Here is a 26,916-nt window from a genome sequence, read left to right as displayed (position 1 = left end):
ATACCCTTTCAAGGAGTCACGAGAAACTAATCTCTATTACCCACAAAAAATAAATAAATAAATAAAAGAACTTATTGAAGAAGTTAAATAGGACAAATAAACAGATATTAATAAAAACAGAATTCTAGCAGTGTTGGTCTCACGACAATATTGGGTCCACAAAATTCTCAAATTTAAAGTTTAGAAGACCTAGATTTTACTTAAAAAAAAAAAAATTACCGAAAGTAAACAAAAAAGTAATAAGTATTGAGAGAGCACACCTCCCATATTAATCACATGAAATAATTTATCATTTATATTTATTTAACATCTACATGACGAGATTTGTAGATGTAAACTTTATAAAGTTTTTAACGTGCAAACCAAATGTTATCAACTAATCTTTATCTTTGATTTTTTACTTTCTATAAATTAAAGATTAATTATTTAACATGATCGCAGATTAAAAAAATTGTGATAGTCGATTAAAAGCAACCAAAAAAAAAAAATTAACTAATTAGATTTCTACATTTTATACAATTAAAAATTAATTATTCAACTTTATCTGTAGATTAAAAAACTTTATGATATTTGACCAAAAAATAAATAATAAATAAATAAAAGGTGACATGAGCAACTAAAAGAATCATGTTCAAATCATTAACAGTATTCTGAATCTTCAAGTATTTGGAATTTTGTTACTGTTGGTTTACAAGTTAACCACTTGGCTAACCCTAGCCCACCTCACCTCACCTAATTCCACAATTGACAAGCTTAAAAATTATTAAGCCTGCACCTGGACATAGCACCAAGCACAAAATTCCACTTCTGGTATCACGTCATCACAATTTTAAGTGAACCCACCACCATTACAAAATCAAACATAATGATACTTATTGTGGCTATTATTCATTTGGAGACCCCCTTTCTAGAAGTGGGTCATCTCTCAATTAATCTATTTTGTTTGGATGGTTTTGGTTCTCAATCAGTCCTTTTCCCTTTGTTTTTTCAAAAAAAAATCTTCCACAGATTTGGAGATAACTCTCACATTTTTTTAGAATTAGTTGAAGATGCATCTTTCAATTGCTTACTTCAGATTATTAACTTTATTATGTGTTAAGCACATTTTAAATTATATTGGTGATTATTATGAAGTGAAAAACTGTCTCATGAGGACAAGGACTTTCTAACAACCTATAAAGTAAAAGAAATTATCATAAATCCCAAGGGATTAATCTAACGATCAATAAGGTTTGCTCCCTTCATTAAGTTTTTTGGGTTTGAATCTTAGAGTCATCTATCATATTATGACTTACTTGGTTCTTTGAGCTTGTAGGGTGTTCAATGGACCTTGAAGACTAATTGGGATGCATGCAAACTGGCTTGGACTCCTTGGTTACCAAAAAAATTAAAAAAAAAACTTATCATACTCAAAGTTATTTTAGATAACAGTTTTATTTATAAAAAAAAAAAAAAAAATTTATTTAATATTTTTTATTTGGGTTTTTGTTTATATATTTATAGAAAGTTTTTGGATTATTTTAAAGGGTCTTTTTTTTTTATATATATATACATTTTAAAAGGGTTTTTGATCATTTTAGTGAATATTTTACAATTTTTGATAGATGAAGAGTAGTTGAAATTAACTGAACATAACTACCTTTGAGTGGTTCGATAGAGACTCTTAGGTGTGTTACTCAAAAGGTCACGAGTTCAAGTCTCTCCTCTGTTGCTAATAAGAGTAGTCATTGAAGCTTTTACTTGGTTAGTAGTTCCAAGGTCTCAAGACATTAGTTGAGGTTCGCGTAAATTAGCCCAAACACACTGGTTATCATTTTAAAAAAAAAAAAAAAAAAAAAAAACTGAACATAATATAATAATTTCCTTCCTATCTAGTTAGCTTATATAATTTATAATTAAGATAAAAGAATTAAGTTTCTAGAAGCTATCTTGCTTACACTCTTTTAAAATATTATCTTCAAAGACAAATTCTTGAAACCACTTCAATTATCCAATTCCAATATATTACTATTAGATAGTTTTGCTTACATCATTTTCCAACTAAACCAAATTTAATTAGTACTTGATTACTGGATAATCCATCAATCCTACTCAACTTTAACACCACAAAAAGTAGATTAACGTAAGCAAAACATAATTAACAATAATAAAGTAGTTTTCTTAATACAAGCTATTAGGATTCAGAACTTATTACACATATATAATAACTATTTTATGTTTATTATTTATAAATAATATCATAGATAAGACAGACCCTACAGGAATCCTGTAAAACAACACCAAAGCAAACACATCATAGAATCTGATTCCCATTCCCATTCTGATTCCGATTCCAATTCTGAAAAAGCTAATCTTGCAGTGTAATTTAGAGAGCATCATAGTAACCACCAAATGTGATGTGAGCCCTGGTGATTGGTACCCCTCTAGCTGCTGAAATTGCTTCATTCAATTTACTTGCTTGCTGCACGACTTGCTTAATCCTCTGCATTTGAATAAGAACAAATAGAGCTTTCAGGCACATAATTTAATCTAACAATCAGAAAAATTCTGTCAAAACAACGAAACCAACAACTGAAAAATCATGGATCTGGACTAATAAGGCCAAAAATTGGTCAGGAATAAGTTGAATAAATATGCAAACCTTGTCATCAGTATAAATTTGGAAACGAAGCTTCTGATTTTGTTGTTGTTTAGTCTTGTGTTGACTGCCGAAGATGATGATACAAATGGTGGCGGCAGCAACACCAAAGGAGCAAATAGCGCCAACCCCAGTTAAGCTCCATTTCCAAAGATTAAGGCCTCCACCGTTCTCCTCCTCCTCCTCCCAAGTGGCTTCTTGTTTCCGATCAGCTTCAAAATCGATGGTGGTCTTCCTTGGAGAATGACAATTCATTCCTTCCAGGGCCTGGTCACTCTTGTCCTCAAAGTTGAACGTGCCTGGATCAACCTGAGGCATGAGGTTTCTTGAAGTTGGGGACTTCGGTGAGTCCATTTTCATGTCGACAAATTCATTTTCCTTCATTTTCTTGAAGAAAACTTGTGAGACTGAGTCTTGATCAGCTTCAAGGGATCCAATAACAGGACCCTTGTTGATCTTCTCAGCGATCACGGACGGGATAAAGTTAACATCTACAGGAGTTTTGATGATGATTTCTTTAGAAAATTCATCACCTGGAGCTGGAGACTTTCCAAGTCCTGGTTCCAGGTCAAAAGGAATTGGAACAAGCTGTTTGGGTACTTTCCCGGAATTTGATCTTGATCCTGGAGAGTTTGGTGAGAAGTAATTCATATCAAAAAATGTTTTAGAACTGTAACTACGCTTCCCTGAGATGATTTTTTTCTCATCGGAATCTTCAGGAAAATCTAGGAACCTTCGATCGGGAAGGAATTCCCACTCATCAAGATCCATCTTGAGTAAGAATCTTTCCTGGAAATGGATCAAATACAAGGTTGAAATAGGGGTTTTGGTAAGTGGGATCTTTGGAATTTTTTGTTTGGTGATTGGTTTGGTTGAATTATTGGATCAAAGAAGGTGTGCTATGGATGGATTTTAGTGGAGAAGAATATTAGAGAAAGAAGAGCTAAAAAGGGCACCACCATGGGTGTCCTCTTCATTGCTCTTGCTCAATCAATCAAGGGAAAAATGAAGCCATGAAGTGAGGGAAAGTTAAAGAGAATTTGGAGAGAACTTATCTTGTCTAGAGATGATAAAGAAGAGTGGTCCATTGAGGGTCCCATTAGGTTATCCTAGATATTTCTTTTCAATTCTTTATTGCATTATTTTAATTTCCAAGTTTGATTTCTTTAACATCACTTTGGATTAAATTAAACTAGAGTTCAACATGGGGTGAGAATGGTAGTTCTCAGGATCCCTTTTTTTGGTGTTTTATGAACATTTGAGAGAGACATAGAGAGAGGTCTTTTAAACATGAAAACTGTTACCAAAATGAATTAGGATCCTTTCTTGGGTTATAAAAAAAAAAAAAAATGGTGACGTGTTTCGACTATACGTGTCCTTTAAATCGACCAATAGGGTGAGTCGAGCACAAAATTACAAATGTAATGAGGTCAGAGAGGAGAAAATGCCATGATCCCACATCAAATAGACATAGGTTGAATCTTTTGTTTTAGTTTTTTGGGTAATTTGGCAAACGCTCAACTTGAGAGAACTAAAAAACCTATTCATGCCTACCTTAGATCCCACAAAAGTTTTTAGATTTTAAATCTAAATTTCTTATCTTCAAACAATTTTTTTTACCTTTGACCTCCTGTTTATTGAATTTACACTTTAACTCTTCCCACTGCATTTTTTTTTTTTTTTTAATAATCAAGAGTGTTTAGGCCAGTTTATGTGTACCTCAACTAACCTTCCAAGACTTTAGAACTACCGATCGAATAAAAGCTTCAATGACGACCCCTGTTAGTACTCAAAGAGAGACTCGAACTTAGAACATTTTGAATAATATATTTAAGAGTCTCTATAAAACCACTCGATCATTCAAAGATAGTTCTCAATGCAATTTCTTGGTTCCACCATTAGGGAATAGTAGCAGCACATAATTTTACAAATTTTATTATCCAAATCAAAAGATATTATGACATAAAAGGAACAAATATTATTAATTTAACATAGAAATTGATTTGATAAAAATGGAAAATATTAGCAGATCGGATTCTTTGACTAAATCTTTATTAGTCTCGTGATGGGAAAGGAAAACAGTGTATAGGTTGGTTGGTCGCTTGTAAGAGTTGGCCAAGAATGAAAATGACTTTCTGGGTTTCTCTTTAAAATAAATAAATAAAGGCCCACCCTACAACTGTCCATGGGCTGGTATCTTTATTGACCTTTTCCTTCAATTCTTCTGCAATACCTTCTAAACCTTTCTTATTTTAATGACATTTATGCCCTCTTATTTTTTCTCTATTTTTATTAATTTTATAATCTAGAAATATTTGAATCCGCTAGCAAAACCATGTTCGTAATTGAAATCTACGTAGAATTCTACAATTTAGATTTTTTTTTTTTTTTTTTTGTAATCAAAATATATGAGTTAACTTATGCACATTTCAATTAATCTTTAGGATGAGACTAGTGCAGAAATACATCGTCACTCACAAATACTCATATAGGAAATCAAATATGAAATCAAACGTGTGAATCCCTAATTTTTCAAATCTGAGTAAAACAAACCATAAACTTTATCTTTATTGTAAGTATATTGATTATTTAATTGAAGGTCTTAAACAACAAAGACTTTAGCTTCCATTAAAAGCACATTTGATTTGCTTGACTTGTAAGTTACCCCAAATTTAACCTTTTAAACTTTAAAAAAGAAAAGGAAGAAATTATGTCCTTTTCCATGAGGCTTGACACACTAACACGTTGCCTGTACTGAAAATAATATATTATTTTACTTGACGAACCTGCATACTTTGAAATTGAGAGGCCTGAAAGCTCCACCAATCTAAATTGAGATGGAGAGTATTCTTTTTTCATTTTTATATAATTACTATTAAAAAATATGAACCATGTAAAATAAAATAGGTTCATTTCATGGTCTCGAGAGACTGTGAAGTTAAATTACAAATACTTTCTTACAAATAATGAAATATTCTTAAAAATATATCGAAAATCCTCATATAAGAAATTATTTTTCCTTGGTTGCTAATAGAAGTGACTATTGCAATATTTATTCAGTCGTTAGATTTAATGTCTTAAGAGATTAATCGAGGTACACGCAAGTTAGTCTGAACACCTCCCATCATCGAAAAAAAAAAGGTATTTAATGGCTTTTAAAGATCGTTAGAACAATTAACCCAATTAACATATATAGAAATTATGTAACATTGGGAGTAAAATAAAAAAGAAAGTCTCCCTATCTCCAAAAATCCAGTTACGGGATATAAACTACAAGAGATTGACACCGAAATTTGCACTTCAAATTATATATAGGTTTTTGGTCAAAAAGGCAGAATCCAAAATTGGAAAGTGGAGAACAGTCTAGGGGTGTGCAAAACCGGATACCTGAACCGGTTTTGCATTTGACTAACCCGAACTGAATATTCGGGTTAGGCTCTAAGTGTACTCGATAACCAAACCAGTTTTTGAATTACTCGGTTTTCAGATACTCGAAAATTCGGTTTGGATACCGGGTACCTGAATGTTGAACCGAATTCAAGCTTTCACTTATATATTGCAGAATTTCTTCCAAACTTTCTCAATTTTTAACTCAAACACAAAAATTTGAATAGAAACAAACTACTGGTTCATACACGAAACATAAAATGGAGTATTTTAAATTTTTAATAGAAACAACAATTTAACAAACAAGCTGCTGGTGCATTTTAATAGAAACAACAAACAGGCTGCTGCCTTCAGAACAAGAATCTTGTTTTATTCCACTTGCGGTAAATTTAGGCACTCATCACTCGTTTTAATGCTTACAGGATGAATTCATATAACAGATTTTTACACACATTTACAAAATTACAAACATAACTAGCTTTAAGCCTTTAACAAAGAAAGCTGAATCCTACCAAATACGCAATTGGTGTTTGAGCCGAAAGGATGACCAAGAAAAGTCATATGATTCTTCATCAACAAACAGGAGATAGCAAGAATGAGAGGAGGAATAGCAAACTTACAGCTGGAGACGAATGAAACAGCCTGCAATTGAAGGAGTGACGACGACAGAGTGCGGACGGCAGACTGAGGAATCAATGGAGCACAACACGAACTGAAGTTAAACCAAGAAGAGAACAGCCTATCGATCCCCAAATTTGTGTCAACTGAGTCAACTGCTGAATAGAGTTGAGGCTTCCCATAGAAAAAATTTAGTTTCGTTTTAAGAGGAAACCGGTTAATGTTCAGGTACCCGGATTCTTTCAAAATCAAACCGGTACCCGAACTGAATATGTGGGTATCTATTTATAACTACCCAAAACCGAATTGGATTTCCAGGTACCCCATTTTTTTGGATTAAGCTTGGATAAGGGTCGGATACCGGGTAACGGGTTTTTTTGCACACCCCTAGAACACTATGAATGTTACAAAAAATTTCCAAAAATGAACAAATGATCTAGGAGGATGAATTAGTTTTTAACCTTAAACCAAACAGGGCAAGATGAAGTGGTCCTGATAATAATAGAGAGGCATTCCCGCAGTGACAAGCCTAACATCAAAAAGGCAACTTCTTGTACAATTCCAAACATCAGACGGTCCAATTTTTGGATTGTTTTGGAGACATCAAAACAATAGAGAATATGGATCCCACAAACATTTATGAGAATAGCTAAGTTACTGATCTGGTAACTTCAGTTCAGTAGTCCTTTGAGAATCATTAGATTGATGCAGAAATACAAGAGGACCACTAACATTTCCAGCCTATTATCGTCACAGTTATTGTATAATCTCAATTTCATGCACAGTATCATATGTCAAGTTACCATTTGCGGGTATAAACTATAAAGTACATGTGCAGAGGTGTTTTGGGCGCAATCGTGACATGAGAGTGAAAGAGAGACAGAGAGTATGCGAGAGAAAAAGACACGACGAGAAGTTAAATAGGTTTACATTGTACTGATGTGTGAAGTAGTTCCTCCAAATGACATTACATTAATATACACAAAAAAGAGAGCTGTTCTCAATTTACATGCTTGTTTGCTTCCTTCCCAAAAAGACCCAACTCAAACAAGGACAACAGCTTCAGCTATCATCACTACAGTAAAACTTGACCAACATTAGATGAGGGAGAGAGAGAGAGAGAATACCGTATTGCATCACCACTCTGTATCACACTATCTGATCAATAAGCTCTTTCAATCCTCAGTTTGGCTCGCCTGGTACAGTGACTTCAACCTCAGGATGATGACCTAGATGAAGAAGATTCACCCAGGGAGACAGAAGCCAGGGAAGCCCAAACCCGAGCATTCTTTGCACCTTCACGGAAGTTCCTGGTCTTGCAAAGTCTCAGTTTGGTCAAGACCCTCCTCACATCGATCATGTGAAGGGCACGCCCAAATATTTGGCTTGTCTCACCAAATATTTCCAAGTTTAAGTGAGGAACATATGAATCCCAGAAAGCTTTTAGACGAGATGAGACTTCTGGGAATATGGATATAAGCAACCTCAGACAGAGGAAGAATACTGAAAATACCAAGTAGGGTTTGTTCTGAATCATCTGTCTCAGTGAAGACCTGTTCCAGGACTGCATGATTAATTCATCACTCCTCCCCAAGCTGGCTGATTCATCTTCAGCAAAATATTCCACTGGTTCGAGCCCTGAAATATAGATAGTGAGGTAAAGACATAAGCAGAATCAATAGTTTCCTGGTGTTCACAAATTGGGTTAAATTATGGATCTGGATCTCTGGGATATAAGAGGAAAGGGCAGACATCAATTAAAAGACTCCTTCAGACTCCACAAGGATTGTTTCATTAAACAATGTTTCATAGTCACATTTCCTTACAACCGAGTCAAGTCAAGGCAAACCTTGAAAACATTACAGGCAGAATTAAAAGGTATAGTGCTCATGCAATAGACCAGAAATAAACTCATTTCTCTGCTATGAAAAAGAAATGACTACCTGTTGTTTTCTGATAAAATTGAACAAGGGAGTGGAGATCTTTTGGCCCACGATATCGCAACTTTGATGTTTGATTCACCAATAAAATTGAGGGGAGACTATGGACTCCATATCTTGAAAATACACTGCATGAAAACATACAAGTATAATAACTTAATGAATAATAGTATCCAATTATCCTTTGGATTGAAGATCATGTTAAGTCCCACTAACTACTAAACAGGGTTGGGACATCACTAGTAAGAGCATTATATTAAAAGCCAGATATCCTTTCACAGAGAAATTAAAATGGATCAATTAATTAGAAAGTATTATTTCATATTAGCCTTTCTTTTTCCACTCATCAGTGTCCATGTGGGTGAGAGTTATGATTGGTCATGAGGTGTCGAAGATACTAGAATCTGGATCTGGCACAGGGCTAAAGTTGGTGTTTGTAAATTCATATGAACATAATACTTCAGATTTTTATCTAGTAAAAATAACGGTGAAAATACATGCTTGACAATATAGTGTTCCACATGATTACTATTGTTCCGCAAAAGTTACATAGATGTGAACAAAGGTACAATCCACGACACAGGCACAGCATCAGAAACTTTATTTTTTTTCTTTATTAACCAAAACTATTCTTTGTATCAAAGCTTCTTCTTTATCATGAAACTAATAACTACATATATCGACCAGCGTCCAATAATAACTTCACCTCAATCAAGCATCTACTAATAATTTAGTCATCATACTTGAAGCACATATATTGATCAAGTCCAATAATACTTTCACAACAATCAGCAACTCCATACGTTTTACAGTGCAATATATGTTATTATAACCATAAAAAGAATCAAAATCTTAAAAAATTATTCTGTCATACTAATTTGCCAAGAATATACTCATCAAGTCCCATCACTTCTCCATAGTAGCCATATCATATAAAGAAGAAACTAATCTGATCACACAACTGTAGCATATTATTAGAATCAGGTTAAGTAAGCACCTTGGCAGAGCTGAAGATTGTTCAATAGCAAAATGTTCCATTTGTGGGAACATGGAGCTAAGTACTTCAAATGTAGGATGCATACTGCGAGAAAATGGGCACCAGGAAGCATAAAAGAGTACCGAAGTATAAGTGTCTCTCTGTTTGGAGCTCAAAGCTCTGTCCAGGAACTCTCCATCCAGGAACTCTCCATACACCTGCAGAAAATAAAACATAAGTATATGTTTATGTCCAGAAATCTTTAATTTCCTGTACTAGAAAATCATGCAAATTTGATCATTCTGAAACCAATCATATGCAGTCTCAGAATCAATTTCCTGTAAATAGGGGAGAAGTGGCATGGACCGGTATCAAAAGAAATTAAGAAATTAAAATAATAATAAAAATGGTAAAAGAACCATTAACGATAAAATAGCAAAAATAAATAAAATGAAATTGAAAAGGCTTATGTCACAAACCATATGGTGCAGAGAATGGTCAAAAAGGCACACACAGAACTTGTTCAAGAAAAAAGAAAAAGGATATGTCACATATATATAACCAAGACTAAAATCTAATCAGTGTTGACAAAAGCTGTAAAGGTTATTTTCAGAATCTACAAAACAAAACCCAAAAAAAAAAGAGTAGTAACAGCAAGCAATTGTATCAAGAGAGAACCAGAATTTGAGCATGATGAAAGCAGAAAAAAAGAATTACAACCACATTGAAATAAACTTCATAACATAACCAAGGGTGGATAAATCAGAAAAATTCATGAAAAACGGCACTGAAGGATTGACCTGACAAAGGAAGGAGGGGCTAAAGGACTGGAATCAATCACAAGGTTCACATACCAATACAAGACAGGTTGGTAGTCTACAAAAGAGACATAAACATGTTACTAACTAATATATATTAATTATGACATTTATAAAAATTCCATATCAGCATTCGCTAGATTTAAGAAAACAACATTTAACCAAATATGGAAACCTGAAGGAATCATTAATACCATTAAAAACCAACCAACTCTTATCAAATCATACACAGAGAGATTATAATCGAGTTCATTCATTACCCTTAAGATCTCCAAACAACCCAAACAAACATCAGCAACATAAACATTTAAAAGAAACTAACTAGAGTGCTACATATAAGAATTATGGAGACACTTAAAACTTCAAAAGAATTCCATATATGAAACCTTGTAAGTACTGTACAGCAACTTAAAAAAGGCAGAAAACCATGAACTCGTGCATCTACATTGGTGTGCGTTCATGAAAGAAATATTTAGGTGGTACTTGCTTTTGCAAACTTATCAAAATCATCATTAATTCATTTAATGAATTACTTAGGTGTGTGGCTGTAATTAAAAAGTCATTATCTTAGGGGCACATGTTATGCTTCATGGGCGGTGGAATATGCTATAAAAACCCCTCAATCTTACTTTATAACATCATACAACAACCCACAAAAGTTCAAGTTAGTTTGTAAGAATTATTATAGCAAATATCACTTGAGTCTCATATCTCTCAATTCTCTTACTTTAACCCATCTCCCTTTTCTTTGGTTAACTCAACCTATCACTGTATTATTATTATACATCCCATATGTTGATAACATGATATGAGACTGAAATAATATTTGCTATCCTAACTTCTATAAACAAACATGAACTTTCTTATGTTGTTGTATGACATTACAAAGTAAGATTAGGGGGCTTTTTTAATTATAGTCATACACCTAAATAAAGAAGAAACAGAAGATGAGATGAGATAAAGAGGGAAAAAGAAGAAACAGAATAAAGAGAACAAATTTATAGAAGAGAGTCTGGAAAGTGATAGAAAAGAAAGTGACGAAGAGCAAGAAAATATATCTAATATAGAGCTGCAAGGTGTTTTTTTCTTATTTCAAACCTATAGAGGATGCGTATTTTTTTAGGCGTGTATTTGCTGGATTTCAAGCTTGCAAGGACTGATGGAGAACTTTTGGGATGTGTTTGCTGCACAACGGTCAGACGGTTCAACCCGGAACCAACCCTTCTCCGTGTCAAGGAGCAGTCCGGTTTATTAAACATGTTTCAAGACCCATGAAAGATTAAAACTATTAATTTACGGAAAATTTTGTTCTATCAGAGTAATTTTTTTTCTGTCACAATGCGATTATAGTTGGTAAGAAGAAAAAAAAACAAAAAAACATTAGCTTCTAATTAATATAATACCCTTTCAGGAGTCACGAGAAACTAATCTCTATTACCCACAAAAAATAAATAAATCATAAAAAACTTATTGAAGAAGTTAATAGGACAAATAAACAGATATAATAAAACAGAATCTAGCAGTGTTGTTCTCACGACAATATTGGGTCCACAAAATTCTCAAATTTAAAGTTTAGAAGCCTCTAGATTTACTTAAAAAAAAAAAATTACCGAAAGTAAACAAAAAGTAATAAGGTATTGAGAAGCACACCTCCCATATAATCACATGAAATAATTTACATTTATTTATTTAACATCTACATGACAGATTTGTAGATGTAACTTTATAAAGTTTTTAACGTGCAAACCAAATGTTATCAACTAATCTTTATCTTTGATTTTTACTTTCTATAAACATGATATTAATTATTAAATGATCGCAGATTAAAAAATTGTGATAGTCGATTAAAAGCACCCAAAAAAAAAAATTAACTATAGATTTCTACATTTTATACAATTAAATTATTATCACTTATCTGTAGATTAAAAACTTTGATATTTGACCAAAAAAAATATAAATAAATAAGGTGACATGAGCACTAAAAGATCATGTTCAAATCATTAACGTATTCTGAATCTTCAAGTATTTGGAATTTGGTTACTGTTGGTTTACAAGTTAACCACTTGGCTAACCCTAGCCCCCTCACCTCACCTAATTCCACAATTGACAAGCTGAAAAATCTTAAGCCTGCCCCTGACATAGCACCAAGCACAAAATTCCACTTCTGGTATCACGTCATCACAATTTTAAGTGAACCCACCACCATTACAAAATCAAACATAATGACTATTTGGGCTATTATTCATTTGGAGACCCCTTTCTGGATGTGTCCCTCCTTAATCTATTTGTTTGGATGGTTTGGTTCTCAATCAGTCCTTTTCCCTTTGTTTTTTCAAAAAAAAATCTTCCACAGATTTGGAGATAACTCTCACATTTTTTAGAATTAGTTGAAGATGCATCTTTCAATTGCTTACTTCAGATTATTAACTTTATTATGTGTTGCACATTTTAAATTATATTGGTGATATTATGAAGTGAAAAACGTCTCATGAGGACAAGACTTTCTAACAGCCTATAAAGTAAGAAATTATCATAAATCCCAAGGGATTAATCTAACGATCATAAGTTTGCCCCTTCATTAAGTTTTTTGGGTTTGACTCTAGAGTCATCTATCATATTATGACTTACTTGGTTCTTTGAGCTTGTAGGGTGTTCAATGGACTTGAAGACTAATTGGTGCATGCAACTGCTTGGACTCCTTGGTTACCAAAAAATTAAAAAAAAACTTATCATACTCAAAGTTATTTTAGATAACGTTTTATTTAAAAAAAAAAAAAAAAAATTTATTTAATATTTTTTATTTGGGTTTTGTTTATATATATTATAGAAAGTTTTTGGATTATTTTAAAGGGTCTTTTTTTTTATATATATATACATTTTAAAAGGTTTTTGATCATTTTAGTGAATATTTTACAATTTTTGATAGATGAAGAGTAGTTGAAATTAACTGAAACTAACTACCTTGAGTGGTTCGATAAGACTCTTAGGTGTGTTACTCAAAAGGTACGAGTTAAGTCTCTCCTCGTTGGCTAATAAGATATCATTGAAGCTTTTACTTGTTAGTAGTTCCAAGGTCTCAAGACATTATTTGAGGTTCGCGTAAATTAGCCCAAACACATGGTATCATTTTAAAAAAAAAAAAAAAAAAAACTGAACAATAGTATAATAATTTTCCTTCCTATTTAGCTTATATAATTATATTAAGATAAAAGAATTAAGTTTTAGAAGCTATCTTCTTACACTCTTTTAAAATATTATCTTCAAAGACAATTCTTGAAACCACTTCAATTATCCAATTCCAATATTTACTATTAGATAGTTTTGCTTACATCATTTTCCAACTAAACAAATTTAATAGTACTTGTTACTGGATAATCCATCAATCCTACTCAACTTTAACACCACAAAAGTAGATTAACGTAAGCACACTAATTACATAATAAAGTAGTTCTTAGTACAAGCTATAGGATTCAGAATTATTACATATATAATACATTATGTTTATATTATTCACAAATAATATCATAGATAGACAGACCTACAGGATCCTGTAAAACAACACCAAAGCAAACCACTCATAGAATCTGATTCCCATTCCCATTCTGATTCCGATTCCAATTCTGAAAAAGCTAATCTTGCAGTGTATTTAGAGAGCATCATAGTAACCACCAAATGTGATGTGAGCCCTGTGATTGGTACCCCTCTAGCTGCTGAAATTGCTTCATTCTTTTACTTGCTTGCCGCACGACTTGCTTAATCCTCTGCATTTGAATAAGACAAATAGAGCTTTCAGGCACTAATTTAATCTAACAATCAGAAAAATTCTGTCAAAACAACGACACCAACAACTGAAAAATCTGGATCTGAACTAATAAGCCAAAAATTGTCAGGAATAATTGAATAAATATGCAAACCTTGTCATCAGTATAAATTTGGAAACGAAGCTTCTGATTTTGTTGTTGTTTAGTCTTGTGTTGACTGCCGAAGATGATGATACAAATGTTGGCGGCAGCAACACCAAAGGACAAATAGCGCCAACCCCAGTTTAAGCTCCATTTCCAAAGAGCAGGCCTCCACCGTTCTCCCTCCTCCTCCTCCAAGTGGCTTCTTGTTTCCGATCACTTCAAAATCGATGGCGGTCTTCCTTGAGAATGACAATTCATTCCTTCCAGGGCCTGGTCACTCTTGTACCTCAAAGTTGAACTTGCTGGATCAACCTGAGGCATGAGGTTTCTTGAAGTTGGGACTTCGGTGAGTCCATTTTCATGTCGACAAATTCATTTTCCTTCATTTTCTTGAAAAACTTGTGAACTGAGTCTTGATCAGCTTCAAGGGATCCAATACAGGACCCTTGTTGATCTTCTCAGCGATCACGGACGGGATAAAGTTACATCTACAGGAGTTTTGATGATGATTTCTTTAGAAAATTCATCACCTGGAGCTGGAGACTTTCCAAGTCCTGGTTCCAGGTCAAAGAATTGGAACAAGCTGTTTGGTACTTTCCCGGAATTTGATTTGATCCTGGAGAGTTTGGTGAGAAGTAATTCATATCAAAAAATGTTTTAGAACGTAACTACGCTTCCCTGAATGATTTTTTTCTCATCGGAATCTTCAGGAAATCTGGAACCTTCGATCGGGAAGGAATTCCCACTCATCAAGATCCATCTTGAGTAAGAATCTTTCCTGGAAATGGATCAAATACAAGGTTGAAATAGGGGTTTGGTAAGTGGGATCTTTGGAATTTTTTGTTTGGTGATTGGTTGGTTGAATATTGGATCAAAGAAGGTGTGCATGGATGGATTTTAGTGGGAGAAGAATATTAGAGAAAGAAGAGCTAAAAAGGGCACCACCATGGGTGCCCTCTTCATTGCTCTTGCTCAATCAATTCAGGAAAAATGAAGCCATGAAGTGAGGGAAAGTTAAAGAGAATTTGGAGAGAACTTTCTTGTCTAGAGATGATAAGAAAGAGTGGTCCATTGAGGGTCCCATTAGGTTACCTAAGATTTTTTTCAATTCTTTATTGCATTATTTTAATTTCCAAGTTTATTTCTTTACATCACTTTGATTAAATTAAACTAGAGTTCAACATGGGGTGAGAATGGTAGTTCTCAGGATCCCTTTTTTGGTGTTTTATGAACATTGAGAGAACATAGAGAGAGGTCTTTAAAACATGAAAACGGTTACAAAATGAATTAGGATCCTTCTGGGTTAAAAAAAAAAAAAAAATGGTGACGTGTTTCGACATTACGTGTCCTTTAAATCGACCAATAGGGTGAGTCGACGCACAAAATTACAAATGTAATGAGGGTCAAGAGGAGAAATGCCATGATCCCACATCAATAGACATGGTAATCCTTTTGTTTTAGTTTTTTGGGTAATTTGGCAAACGCTCAACTTGAGAGAACAAAACCTATTCATGCCTACCTTAGATCCCAAAAGTTTTTAGATTTTAAATCTAATTTTCTTATCTTCAAACAATTTTTTTTACCTTGACCTCCTGTTATTGAATTTACACTTAATCTTCCCCTGCATTTTTTTTTTTTTTAATATCAAGAGGGTTAGCCAGTTTATGTGTACCTCAACTAACCTTCCAAGACTGAGAACTACCGATCGAATAAAAGCTTCAATGACACCCTGTTAGTACTCAAAGAGAGACTCAACTTAGAATTTTGAATATATATTTAAGAGTCTCTATAAAACCCTCGATCATTCAAAGATATTCTCAATGCATTTCTTGGTTCCACCATTAGGGAATAGTTAGCACACATAATTTTACAAATTTTATTATCCAAATCAAAGATATATGACATAAAAGGAACAATATTATTAATTTAACATAGAATTGTTTTGATAAAAATGGAAAATATTAGCAATCGGATTCTTTGACTAAATCTTATTAGTCTCGTGATGGAAAGGAAAACATGTATAGGTTGGTTTGTCGCTTGTAAGAGTTGGCCAAGAATGAAAATGACTTTCTGGGTTTCTCTTTAAAATAAATAAATAAAGGCCCCCTACAACTGTCCATGGGCTGGTATCTTTATTGACCTTTTCCTTCAATTCTTCTGCAATACCTTCTAACCTTTCTTATTTTAATGACATTTATGCCCTCTTATTTTTTCTCTATTTTTATATTTTTTTTATAATCTAGATTTGAATCCCTAGCAAAACCATGTTCGTAATTGAAATCTACGTAAATTCTACAACTTAGTTTTTTTTTTTTTTTTTTGTATCAAAATATATGAGTTAACTTATGCACATTCAATTAATCTTTAGGATGAACAGTATGCAGAAATACATCGTCACTCACAAATACTCTATAGGAAATCAAATATGAATCAACGTGTGAATCCCTAATTTTTCAAATCTGAGTAAAACAAACCATAAACTTATCTTTATTGTAAGTATATTGATATTTATTGAAGTCTTAAACACAAAGACTTTAGCTTCCATTAAAACACATTTGATTTGCTTGACTTGTAAGTTCCCCCAATTTAACCTTTAAACTTTAAAAAGAAAAGGAAGAAATTATGTCCTTTTCCATGAGCTTGACACACTAACACGTTGCCTGTACTGAAAATATATATTATTTTACTTGACGAACCTGCATACTTTGAAATTGAGAGGCCTGAAAGCTCCACCAATCTAAATTGAGATGGAGAGTATTCTTTTTTTTTCATTTTTATAATTACTATAAAAATATGAACCATTTAAATAAATAGGTTCATTTCATGGTCCGAGAGACTGTGAAGTTAAATTACAAATACTTTCTTAAACAAATAATGAAATATTCTTAAAAATATTCGAAAATCCTCATAGAAATTATTTTTCCTTGGTTGCTAATAGAAGTGACTATTGCAATATTTATTCATCGTTAATTTTAATGTCTTAAGATGATTATCGAGTACACGCAATTAGTCTGAACACCTCCCTCATCGAAAAAAAAAAGTATTTATGGCTTTTAAAGATCGTTAGAACATTACCCCATTAATTATAGAAATTATGTAACATTGGGAGTAAAAAAAAAAGAAGTCTCCCTATCTCAAAAATCCAGTTACGGGATAAAACTACAAGAGATTGACACCGAAATTTGCACTTCAAATTATATTAGGTTTTTGGTCAAAAAGCAGAATCCAAAATTGGAAAGTGGAGAACAGTCTAGGGGTGTGCAAACGTAACCTGAACCGGTTTTGCATTTGACTAACCGAACTGAATATTCGGTTAGGCTCTAAGTGTACTCGATAACCAAACCAGTTTTTGATTACCGGTTTTAGATCAAAATTCGTTTGGATACCGGGTACCTGAATGTTGAACCGAATTCAAGCTTTCACTTATATTTGCAGAATTTCTTCCAAACTTTCTCAATTTTTAACTCAAACACAAAATTGAATAGAAACAACTACTGGTCATACACAAACATAAAATGGAGTATTTAATTTTTAATAGAAACAACAATTTAACAAACAAGCTGCTGGTGCATTTTAATAGAAACAACAAAAGCTGCGCCTTCAGAACAAATCTGTTTTATTCCACTTGCGGTAAATTTAGGCACCATCACTCGTTTTAATGCTTACAGGATAATTCATATACAGATTTTTACACACATTTACAAAATTACAAACATAACTAGCTTTAAGCCTTTACAAAGAAAGCTGAATCCTACCAAAATACGCAATTGGTGTTTGAGCCGAAAGGATCCCAAGAAAAGTCAATGATTCTTCAAATCTCACACAACACAGGATATAGCAAGAATTAAGGAGGAATGCAAACTTACAGCTGGAGACGAATGAAACAGCCTGCATGAAGGAGTGACGACGACAGAGTGCGGACGGCAGCTGAGGAATCAATGGAGCACAACACGAACTGAAGTTAAAACCAAGAGAGAACAGCCTATCGATCCCCAAATTTTGGTCAACTGAGTCAATGCTGAATAGAGTTAGGCTTCCCATAGAAAAAATTTAGTTTCGTTTTAAGAGGAAACCGGTTAATGTTCAGGTACCCGGATTCTTTCAAAATCAAACCGTACCCGAATTGAATATGTGGTTATCTATTTATAACTACCCAAAACCGAATGGATTTCGGTACATTTTTTTGGATTAAGCTTGGATAAGGGTCGATACCGGGTAACGGGTTTTTTGCACACCCCTAGAACACTATGAATGTTACAAAAAATTTCCAAAAATGACAATAGTTCTAGGAGGAAGAATTAGTATTTACCCTTAAACCAAAAAGGCAGATGAAGTGGTCCTGTATAAATAGAGAGGATTCCGCAGTGACAAGCCTAACATCAAAAGGCAACTTCTTGTAAATTCCAAACATCGATGGTCCATTTTTGGATTTTTGGAGACTCAAAACATGAAATATGGATCCCCACAAAACATTTTTGAGAATAGCTAAGTTACTGATCTGTAACTTCAGTTCAGTATGTCCTTTGAGAATCATTAATTGATGAAAATACAAGAGGACCACTAACTTTCCGCCTATTATCTTCACAGTTATTGTATATCTCTCAATTTCATGCACAGTATCATAGTCAAGTTACCATTTGCGGGCTATAAAGTCATGTCAGAGGTGTTTTGGGCGCAATCGTGAGCATGAGAGTGAAAGAGGACAGAGAGTATGCAAGAGAAAAAGACACACGAGAAGTTAAATAGGTTTACATTGTACTGATGGTGAAGTAGTTCCTCCAATACATTACATTAATTACACAAAAAAGAGAGCTGTTCTCAATTCATGCTTGTTTGCTTCCTTCCCAAAAAGACCCAACTCAAACAAGGACAACAGCTTCAGCTATCATCACACTACAGTAAAACTTGACCAACATTAGATGAGGGAGAGAGGAGAGAGATACCGTATTGGCATCACCACTCGTATTACACTATCTGATCAATAAGCTCTTTCAATCCTCAGTTTGGCTCCCTGGTACAGTGACTTCAACCTCAGGTGATGACCATATGAAGAAGATTCACCCAGGGAGACAGAAGCCAGGGAAGCCCAAACCCGAGCATTCTTAGCACCTTCACGGAAGTTCCTGGTCTTGCAAAGTCTCAGCTTGGTCAGACCCTCCTACATCGATCATGTGAAGGGCACGCCCAATATTTGGGCTTGTCCACCAAATATTTCCAAGTTTAAGTGAGGAACATATGAATCCCCAGAAAGCTTTTAGACGATGAGACTTCCTGGGAATTGGATATAACAACCAGACAGAGGAAGAATACTGAAAATACCAAGTGGTTTGTTCTGAATCTCTGTCTCAGTGAAGACCTGTTCCAGACTGCATATAATTCATCACTCCCCCCCAAGCTGGCTGATTCATCTTCAGCAAAATATTCCACTGGTTCGAGCCTGAAATATAGATAGTGAGGTAAAGACATAAGCAGAATCAATAGTTTCCTGGTGTTCACAAATTGGGTTAATATAGATCTGGACTCTGGGATATAAAAGGAAAGGGCAGGCACACATTAAAAGACTCCTTCAGACTCCACAAGTTGTTTCATTAAACAATGTTTCATAGTCACATTTCCTTACAAACCGAGTCAAGTCAGGCAAACCTTAAAAACATTACAGGCGAATTAAAAGTGATAGTGCTCATGCAATAGACCAGAATAAACTCATTTCTCTGCTATGAAAAGAAATGACTACCTGTGTTTTCTGATAAATTGAACAAGGAGTGGAGATCTTTTGGCCCACGATATCGCAACTTTGATGTTTGATTCACCAATAAATTGAGGGGAGACTATGGACTCCATATCTTGAAAATACACTGCATGAAAAACTCAAGTATAATAACTTATGAAATAAGTATCACAATTATCCTTTGGATTGAAAATCATGTTAAGTCCCACTAACTACTAAACAGGGTGGACATCACTAGTAAGAGCAGTTATTTCTTCGGAAATATCTCTTCAAGATTTTCATTGAGGAAAATTAATATAAAGTAATTATTTCGAGATGTTTCATTTCTTTATCATATATAGTTCACAATATATATAATAGATATTATGAAAATATTAAAGATAGAAAAATAATCCTTATCGAAATGATTTAGTATAACAAATTCACGTATCGTGAACTTTGAAATAAATATGATCAATGATTTAAATTTGAAATAAATATAGATGAATTCATTGACTTACTGTTACTCTCTAAGAAAGAACCAAGAATGAACTTTAATGATGCAAGAAAGAATGAATACTTTTGCCTAAACCAATGGAGTGTTTCACACTCAATTAATTAGGCATAAGCACATGCAAATCCTCTCACATTTCTTCCCTTTAAATGATTGAGCAATGCCCCTATCTAATACAAATAATTTAACTCTTTTTAACAAATGATACATGGTTGGCTTAGAGAGATTGATTGTCAACTCTCCAACCCATCAACATAATAAATCTTTTGTTTAAATAACTCATCAACAAACATAAATAAATATATGGGTACGTATCCTTAAATTATTATAAAAACACTAACAAATTGGTCTTTTCATTTGTTGGTAAGTCATATCCAAGCTGGGAAGGATTTCATGGTTAAGGTATTTTTCTCGTTGCTTGAAATCTAAGTTGTCGAGTACGATAGAATTGACTACGTAATATCGATAATAGAAATAAGATAAATGGAGAGATGAACTTTGTAAACATATACCAATATCTATATCACAATTCATATTTTATTTAAGTTTGTAAAATGATAAAAATCGCACCAATCAAGTTTATAACTTATATGAATTTAAAGAATAGAATTAAAACTAAAGCGTATTTGAGTTTATAGTTAATACTTTGATCGTTAACTCTTAGGTGAACGTTTGTCATATGGAGTATACTTTCAATTTTATAAATTAAAGAAAGAAGAAGATATACTTGATTATAGTGTGAAAAATACAAATTTCATTCTTCAATACTTGAAACATTTTAAGTCTTACAGAAAAAGAGCGTTTTTAGATTTCTATAAAAGCCCTAATTTACTTCATTCGAAATATTATGATCAACATACTTTTCAATTTATTTATTTATTTCCATAAGATTATTTTTAGAGTATTGGATTTTAACAATATAAAATTGAACTCTTCGTTTCTATGTACTAAACAAGTTATTTACCAATATCCTCTTGTAAAGTTCAAGACCTCTATTTTAAAATTTGACTCGGCTTGGCTGGTTCAACCAATCGGATCGGGAATGGCCACTGAGTCGGGCTAGTCAAGGTGAAAAACCGAAAATAAGAGTTCACCTGTTTTGACCCATAGTTGAACCAGGGTTACTATGGTGAACCAACCGATTTTTTGCCAAAACTGGATTAACTCTTATTCCTTAATTCTAAAATCTAATTCTAAATCTCTTTTACCATTTTCATTCGACAATTGAACCCTAACCTACATTTTCTCTCTTCCACTATTGCTTTCTTCAATCGACCACCGTTGCCAACGGCACTGTAGTCGCCATTCAATGAGGTACCCATCTCATTTTATCTCACCACTTGTTCATTGCGTTTTCGGCTCTCTAATTTGGGTTTCAATTAAAGTGAAGAAGAAGAAGTAAGAGGGAGGGGAAGGAAGAAGTGGCCATCCGATTTGGACCTTGTTTGGCCAGATTGTGGTGGCCAAGGCCTTCTTGGCCGTCAAGTGAAGTAAAAGGGAAGGGAAGGAAAAAGAAAAAGAAGAGGAGACAGAAGAGAAAGAGGAAGGAAGAAGAAAGAGAATAAGAGAGAATAAAGTTATACAGAAGAGAGAGGAAAGTGACGAAGAGAGAGAAAAAAAAAAAANCTGGACTAATAAGGCCAAAAATTGGTCAGGAATAAGTTGAATAAATATGCAAACCTTGTCATCAGTATAAATTTGGAAACGAAGCTTCTGATTTTGTTGTTGTTTAGTCTTGTGTTGACTGCCAAAGATGATGATACAAATGGTGGCGGCAGCAACACCAAAGGAGCAAATAGCGCCAACCCCTGTTAAGCTCCATTTCCAAAGACTAAGGCCTCCACCGTTCTCCTCCTCCTCCTCCCAAGTGGCTTCTTGTTTCCGATCAGCTTCAAAATCGATGGTGGTCTTCCTTGGAGAATGACAATTCATTCCTTCCAGGGCCTGGTCACTCTTGTCCTCAAAGTTGAACGTGCCTGGATCAACCTGAGGCATGAGGTTTCTTGAAGTTGGGGACTTCGGTGAGTCCATTTTCATGTCGACAAATTCATTTTCCTTCATTTTCTTGAAGAAAACTTGTGACACTGAGTCTTGATCGGCTTCAAGGGATCCAATAACAGGACCCTTGTTGATCTTCTCAGCGATCACGGACGGGATAAAATTAACATCTACAGGAGTTTTGATGATGATTTCTTTAGAAAATTCATCACCTGGAGCTGGAGACTTTCCAAGTCCTGGTTCCAGGTCAAAAGGAATTGGAACAAGCTGTTTGGGTACTTTCCCAGAATTTGATCTTGATCCTGGAGAGTTTGGTGAGAAGTAATTCATATCAAAAAATGTTTTAGAACTGTAACTACGCTTCCCTGAGATGATTTTTTTCTCATCGGAATCTTCAGGAAAATCTAGGAACCTTCGATCGGGAAGGAATTCCCACTCATCAAGATCCATCTTGAGTAAGAATCTTTCCTGGAAATGGATCAAATACAAGGTAGAAATAGGGGTTTTGGTAAGTGGGATCTTTGGAATTTTTTGTTTGGTGATTGGTTTGGTTGAATTATTGGATCAAAGAAGGTGTGCTATGGATGGATTTTAGTGGAGACGAATATTAGAGAAAGAAGAGCTAAAAAGGGCACCACCATGGGTGTCCTCTTCATTGCTCTTGCTCAATCAATCAAGGGAAAAATGAAGCCATGAAGTGAGGGAAAGTTAAAGAGAATTTGGAGAGAGCTTATCTTGTCTAGAGATGATAAAGAAGAGTGGTCCATTGAGGGTCCCATTAGGTTATCCTAGATATTTCTTTTCAATTCTTTATTGCATTATTTTAATTTCCAAGTTTGATTTCTTTAACATCACTTTGGATTAAATTAAACTAGAGTTCAACATGGGGTGAGAATGGTAGTTCTGAGGATCCCTTTTTTGGTGTTTTATGAACATTTGAGAGAGACATAGAGAGAGGACTTTTAAACATGAAAACTGTTACCAAAATGAATTAGGATCCTTTCTTGAGTTAACAAAAAATAAAAAATGGTGACGTGTTTCGACTATACGTGTCCTTTAAACCGACCAATAGGGTGAGTCGAGTACAAAATTACAAATGGTAAGTTGTAATTACCAATAATAATGTCGAATGTAATGAGGTCAGATAGGAGAGAGTGTCATGATCCCACATTAGATAGACATTGGTTGCATATTTTGTTTTAGTTTTTTAGGTAATTGGCGAACGCTCAACTCATGAGAACTAAAAAACCTATTCATGCCTACCTTACATCCCACAAAAGTTTTTAGATTTTAAATCTAAATTTCTTATCTTCAAATAATTTTTTTTTTCCTTTGACCTCCCGTTTATTGAACTTTACACTTTAACTCTCCCCAATGCAATTTTTTTTTTTAATTATCGGAAGTGTCCGAGTCAGTTTATACGCACTTCAACTAATCTCTCAAAACTTTAGAACTATCGACCGAGTAAGAGCTTCAATGGCTACCCGTATTAGCACCTAAAGAGGGACTTAAACTTAGGATATTTTGAATAATATATTCAAGAGTCTCTATCAAATCACTCGACCACCCAGAGATAATTCTCAAATATAATTTCTTGATTCCACCATTAGGGAATAGTAGTAGCACATAATTTTACAAATTTTATTATCCAAATCAAAAGATAGCATGACATAAAAGGAACAAATATTATTAATTTAACATAGAAATTGATTTGATAAAAATGGTAAATATTAACAGATCGGATTCTTTGACTAAATCTTTATTAGTCTCGTGATGGGAAAGGGAAAACAGTGTATAGGTTGGTAGGTTTCTTGTAAGAGTTGGGCAAGAATGAAAATGACTTTCTGGGTTTCTCTTTAAAATAAGTAAATAAATAAATAAAGGCCCACCCTACAACTGTCCATGCGCTGGTATCTTTATTGACCTTTTCCTTCAATTCTTCTGCAATACCTTCTAATCCTATCTTATTTTAATGACATTTATACCCTCTTATTTTTTCTCTATTTTTATTAATTTTATTATCTAGAAATATTTGAATCCGCTAGCAAAACCATGTTCGAAATTGAAATCTATGTTGAATTCTACAATATAAATTTTTTTTTTTAATTAAGATATTTGCGTCAATTTACACGTACTTCAATTAATCATTGAGAGAGATTAGTATAGAAATATATAGTCACTTACAGATACTCATATAGAGAATCAAATCTGAGATCGTACGTTTATTCGTATTATCTCTAATTTTTCAAATCTGAGTAAAACAAACCATAAGCTTTATCTTTATTGTAAGTATATTGATTATTTAATTGAAGTTCTTAAACAACAAAGGCTTTAGCTTCCATTAAAAGCACATCTGATTTGCTTGACTTGTAAGTTACCCCAAATTTAACCTTTTAAACTTTAAAAAAGAAAACGAAGAAATTATGTCCTTTTCCATGAGGCTTGACAAACTAACACGTTGCCTGTACTGAAAATAATATATTATTTTACTTGATGAACCTGCATACTTTGAAATTGAGAGGCCTGAAAGCTCCACCAATCTAAATTGAGATGGAGATGGAGAGTATTCTTTTTTCACTTTTATACAATTACTATTAAAAAATATGAACCGTGTAAAATAAAATAGGTTCATTTCATCGTCCCGAGAGATTGTTAAGTCAAATTACAAATACTTTCTCACAAATAATGAAATATTCTTAAAATATATTGAAAATTCTCGTATAAGAAGTTATTTCTCCTGGTTGATAATAGGGTGACTATTACAATATCTACCTAATCGTTAGCTTCAAAGCCTTAGGAGATTAATTGAGATATGCGCAAACTAATTAGAATACCCCCCATCACCGAAAAGTAAAAGGTATTTAATAGCTTTTAAAGATCATTAGAACAATTAACCCAATTAAAATTATAAAGAAATTATGTAACATTGATCTATGGAGTAGAAGAAAAAAGAAAGTCTCCCTATCCAAAAATCCTGTTACGGGATACAAACTACAAGAGATTGACACCGAAATTTGCACTTCAAATTATATATAGGTTTTTGGTCAAAAAGGCAGAATCCAAAATTGGAAAGTAGAACAGTCTAGGGTTATGCAAAACTGAGTACCTGAACCGGTTTTGCATTTGACTAACTCGAACTGAATATTCGGGTCAGGCTCTAAGTGTACTCGGTAACCAAACCAGTTTTTGAATTACCCGGTTTTTAGGTACTTGAAAATTCGGTTAAGATACCGGGTACCTGAATGTTGAACCCAATTTCAAGCTTTCACTTATATATTGTAGAATTTCTTCTAAACTTTCTCAATTTTTAATTCAAACATAAAAATTTGAATAGAAACAAACTACTTGGTGCATACACCAAACATAAAATGGAGTGTTTTAAATTTTTAATAGAAACAACAATTTAACAAAGAAGCTGCTGGTGCATTTTAATAGAAACAACAAACAAGCTGCTGCCTTCAGAACAAGAATCTTGTTTTATTCCACCTGCGGTAAATTTAGGCACTCATCACTCGTTTTAATGCTTACAGGATGAATTCATATAACAGATTTTTACACACATTTACAAAATTACAAACATAACTAGCTTTAAGCCTTTTAACAAAGAAAGCTGAATCCTACCAAATACGCAATTGGTGTTTGAGCCGAAAGGATGACCAAGAAAAGTCATATGATTCTTCATCAACAAACAGGAGATAGCAAGAATAAGAGAAGGAATAGCAAACTTACAGCTGGAGACGAATGAAACAGCCTGCAATTGAAGGAGTGACGACGACAGAGTGCGGACGGCAGACTGAGGAATCAATGGAGCACAACACGAACTGAAGTTAAACCAAGAAGAGAACAGCCTATCGATCCCCAAATTTGTGTCAACTGAGTCAACTGCTGAATAGAGTTGAGGCTTCCCATAGAAAAAATTTAGTTTCGTTTTAAGAGGAAACCGGTTAATGTTCAGGTACCCGGATTCTTTCAAAATCAAACCGGTACACGAACTGAATATGTGGGTATCTATTTATAACTACCCAAAACCGAATTGGATTTCCAGGTACCCCATTTTTTTGGATTAAGCTTGGATAAGGGTCGGATACCGGGTAACGGGTTTTTTTGCACACCCCTAGAACACTATGAATGTTACAAAAAATTTCCAAAAATGAACAAATGATCTAGGAGGATGAATTAGTTTTTAACCTTAAACCAAACAGGGCAAGATGAAGTGGTCCTGATAATAATAGAGAGGCATTCCCGCAGTGACAAGCCTAACATCAAAAAGGCAACTTCTTGTACAATTCCAAACATCAGACGGTCCAATTTTTGGATTGTTTTGGAGACATCAAAACAATAGAGAATATGGATCCCACAAACATTTATGAGAATAGCTAAGTTACTGATCTGGTAACTTCAGTTCAGTAGTCCTT

At 33.8% G+C, this 26,916-nt stretch overlaps 3 protein-coding genes across 3 annotated transcripts; all 3 read right to left on the bottom strand.

Moving 5' to 3' along the window:
- Positions 1-2,123: 2,123 nt before the first annotated feature.
- LOC116123149 lies at positions 2,124-3,676 on the bottom strand. The gene is made up of 2 exons (XM_031408955.1): positions 2,642-3,676; positions 2,124-2,482 (listed from the first exon to the last, which is right to left on the bottom strand). Exons 1-2 carry the CDS (start codon positions 3,407-3,409, stop codon positions 2,366-2,368), a joined length of 885 nt encoding a protein of 294 aa, XP_031264815.1. The 5' UTR covers positions 3,410-3,676; the 3' UTR covers positions 2,124-2,365.
- Positions 3,677-7,533: 3,857 nt separating this feature from the next.
- LOC116123196 (5'-adenylylsulfate reductase-like 7) lies at positions 7,534-12,517 on the bottom strand. The gene is made up of 4 exons (XM_031409002.1): positions 12,464-12,517; positions 9,581-9,777; positions 8,587-8,711; positions 7,534-8,281 (listed from the first exon to the last, which is right to left on the bottom strand). The coding sequence occupies exons 1-4, from the start codon at positions 12,515-12,517 to the stop codon at positions 7,860-7,862; spliced, it is 798 nt and encodes a 265-aa protein (XP_031264862.1). The 3' UTR covers positions 7,534-7,859.
- A 1,978-nt stretch (positions 12,518-14,495) lies between these two features.
- LOC116123195 lies at positions 14,496-23,194 on the bottom strand. Its single transcript, XM_031409001.1, has 2 exons — positions 22,184-23,194; positions 14,496-14,561 (listed from the first exon to the last, which is right to left on the bottom strand). Exons 1-2 carry the CDS (start codon positions 22,949-22,951, stop codon positions 14,496-14,498), a joined length of 834 nt encoding a protein of 277 aa, XP_031264861.1. The 5' UTR covers positions 22,952-23,194.
- Positions 23,195-26,916: the final 3,722 nt, after the last annotated feature.

This window comes from Pistacia vera, unplaced genomic scaffold (genome assembly GCF_008641045.1).
Source record: "Pistacia vera cultivar Batoury unplaced genomic scaffold, PisVer_v2 Contig140, whole genome shotgun sequence".
Classification (NCBI taxonomy): domain Eukaryota; kingdom Viridiplantae; phylum Streptophyta; class Magnoliopsida; order Sapindales; family Anacardiaceae; genus Pistacia; species Pistacia vera.
This window is presented reverse-complemented; position numbering and strand designations above follow the sequence as displayed.

What these genes read in the sequence shown, in the direction of transcription:
- LOC116123196 (XM_031409002.1), bottom strand. Translation starts at nt 12,517, where the DNA reads ATGTCAGGGGCAGGCTTAAGATTTTTCAGCTTGTCAATTGTGGAATTA. An exon ending in CAATCTTCAGCTCTGCCAAG is followed by an intron (nt 8,712 to 9,580) that starts GTGCTTACTTAA and finishes GTTTTCATGCAG; the next exon opens with TGTATTTTCAAGATATGGAG. An exon ending in ATTTTATCAGAAAACAACAG is followed by an intron (nt 8,282 to 8,586) that starts GTAGTCATTTCT and finishes TCTATATTTCAG; the next exon opens with GGCTCGAACCAGTGGAATAT.
- LOC116123149 (XM_031408955.1), bottom strand. Translation starts at nt 3,409, where the DNA reads ATGGATCTTGATGAGTGGGAATTCCTTCCCGATCGAAGGTTCCTAGAT. An exon ending in AAATTTATACTGATGACAAG is followed by an intron (nt 2,483 to 2,641) that starts GTTTGCATATTT and finishes ATTCAAATGCAG; the next exon opens with AGGATTAAGCAAGTCGTGCA.
- LOC116123195 (XM_031409001.1), bottom strand. Translation starts at nt 22,951, where the DNA reads ATGGATCTTGATGAGTGGGAATTCCTTCCCGATCGAAGGTTCCTAGAT. An exon ending in AAATTTATACTGATGACAAG is followed by an intron (nt 14,562 to 22,183) that starts GTTTGCATATTT and finishes TTGAGGTACAAG; the next exon opens with AGTGACCAGGCCCTGGAAGG.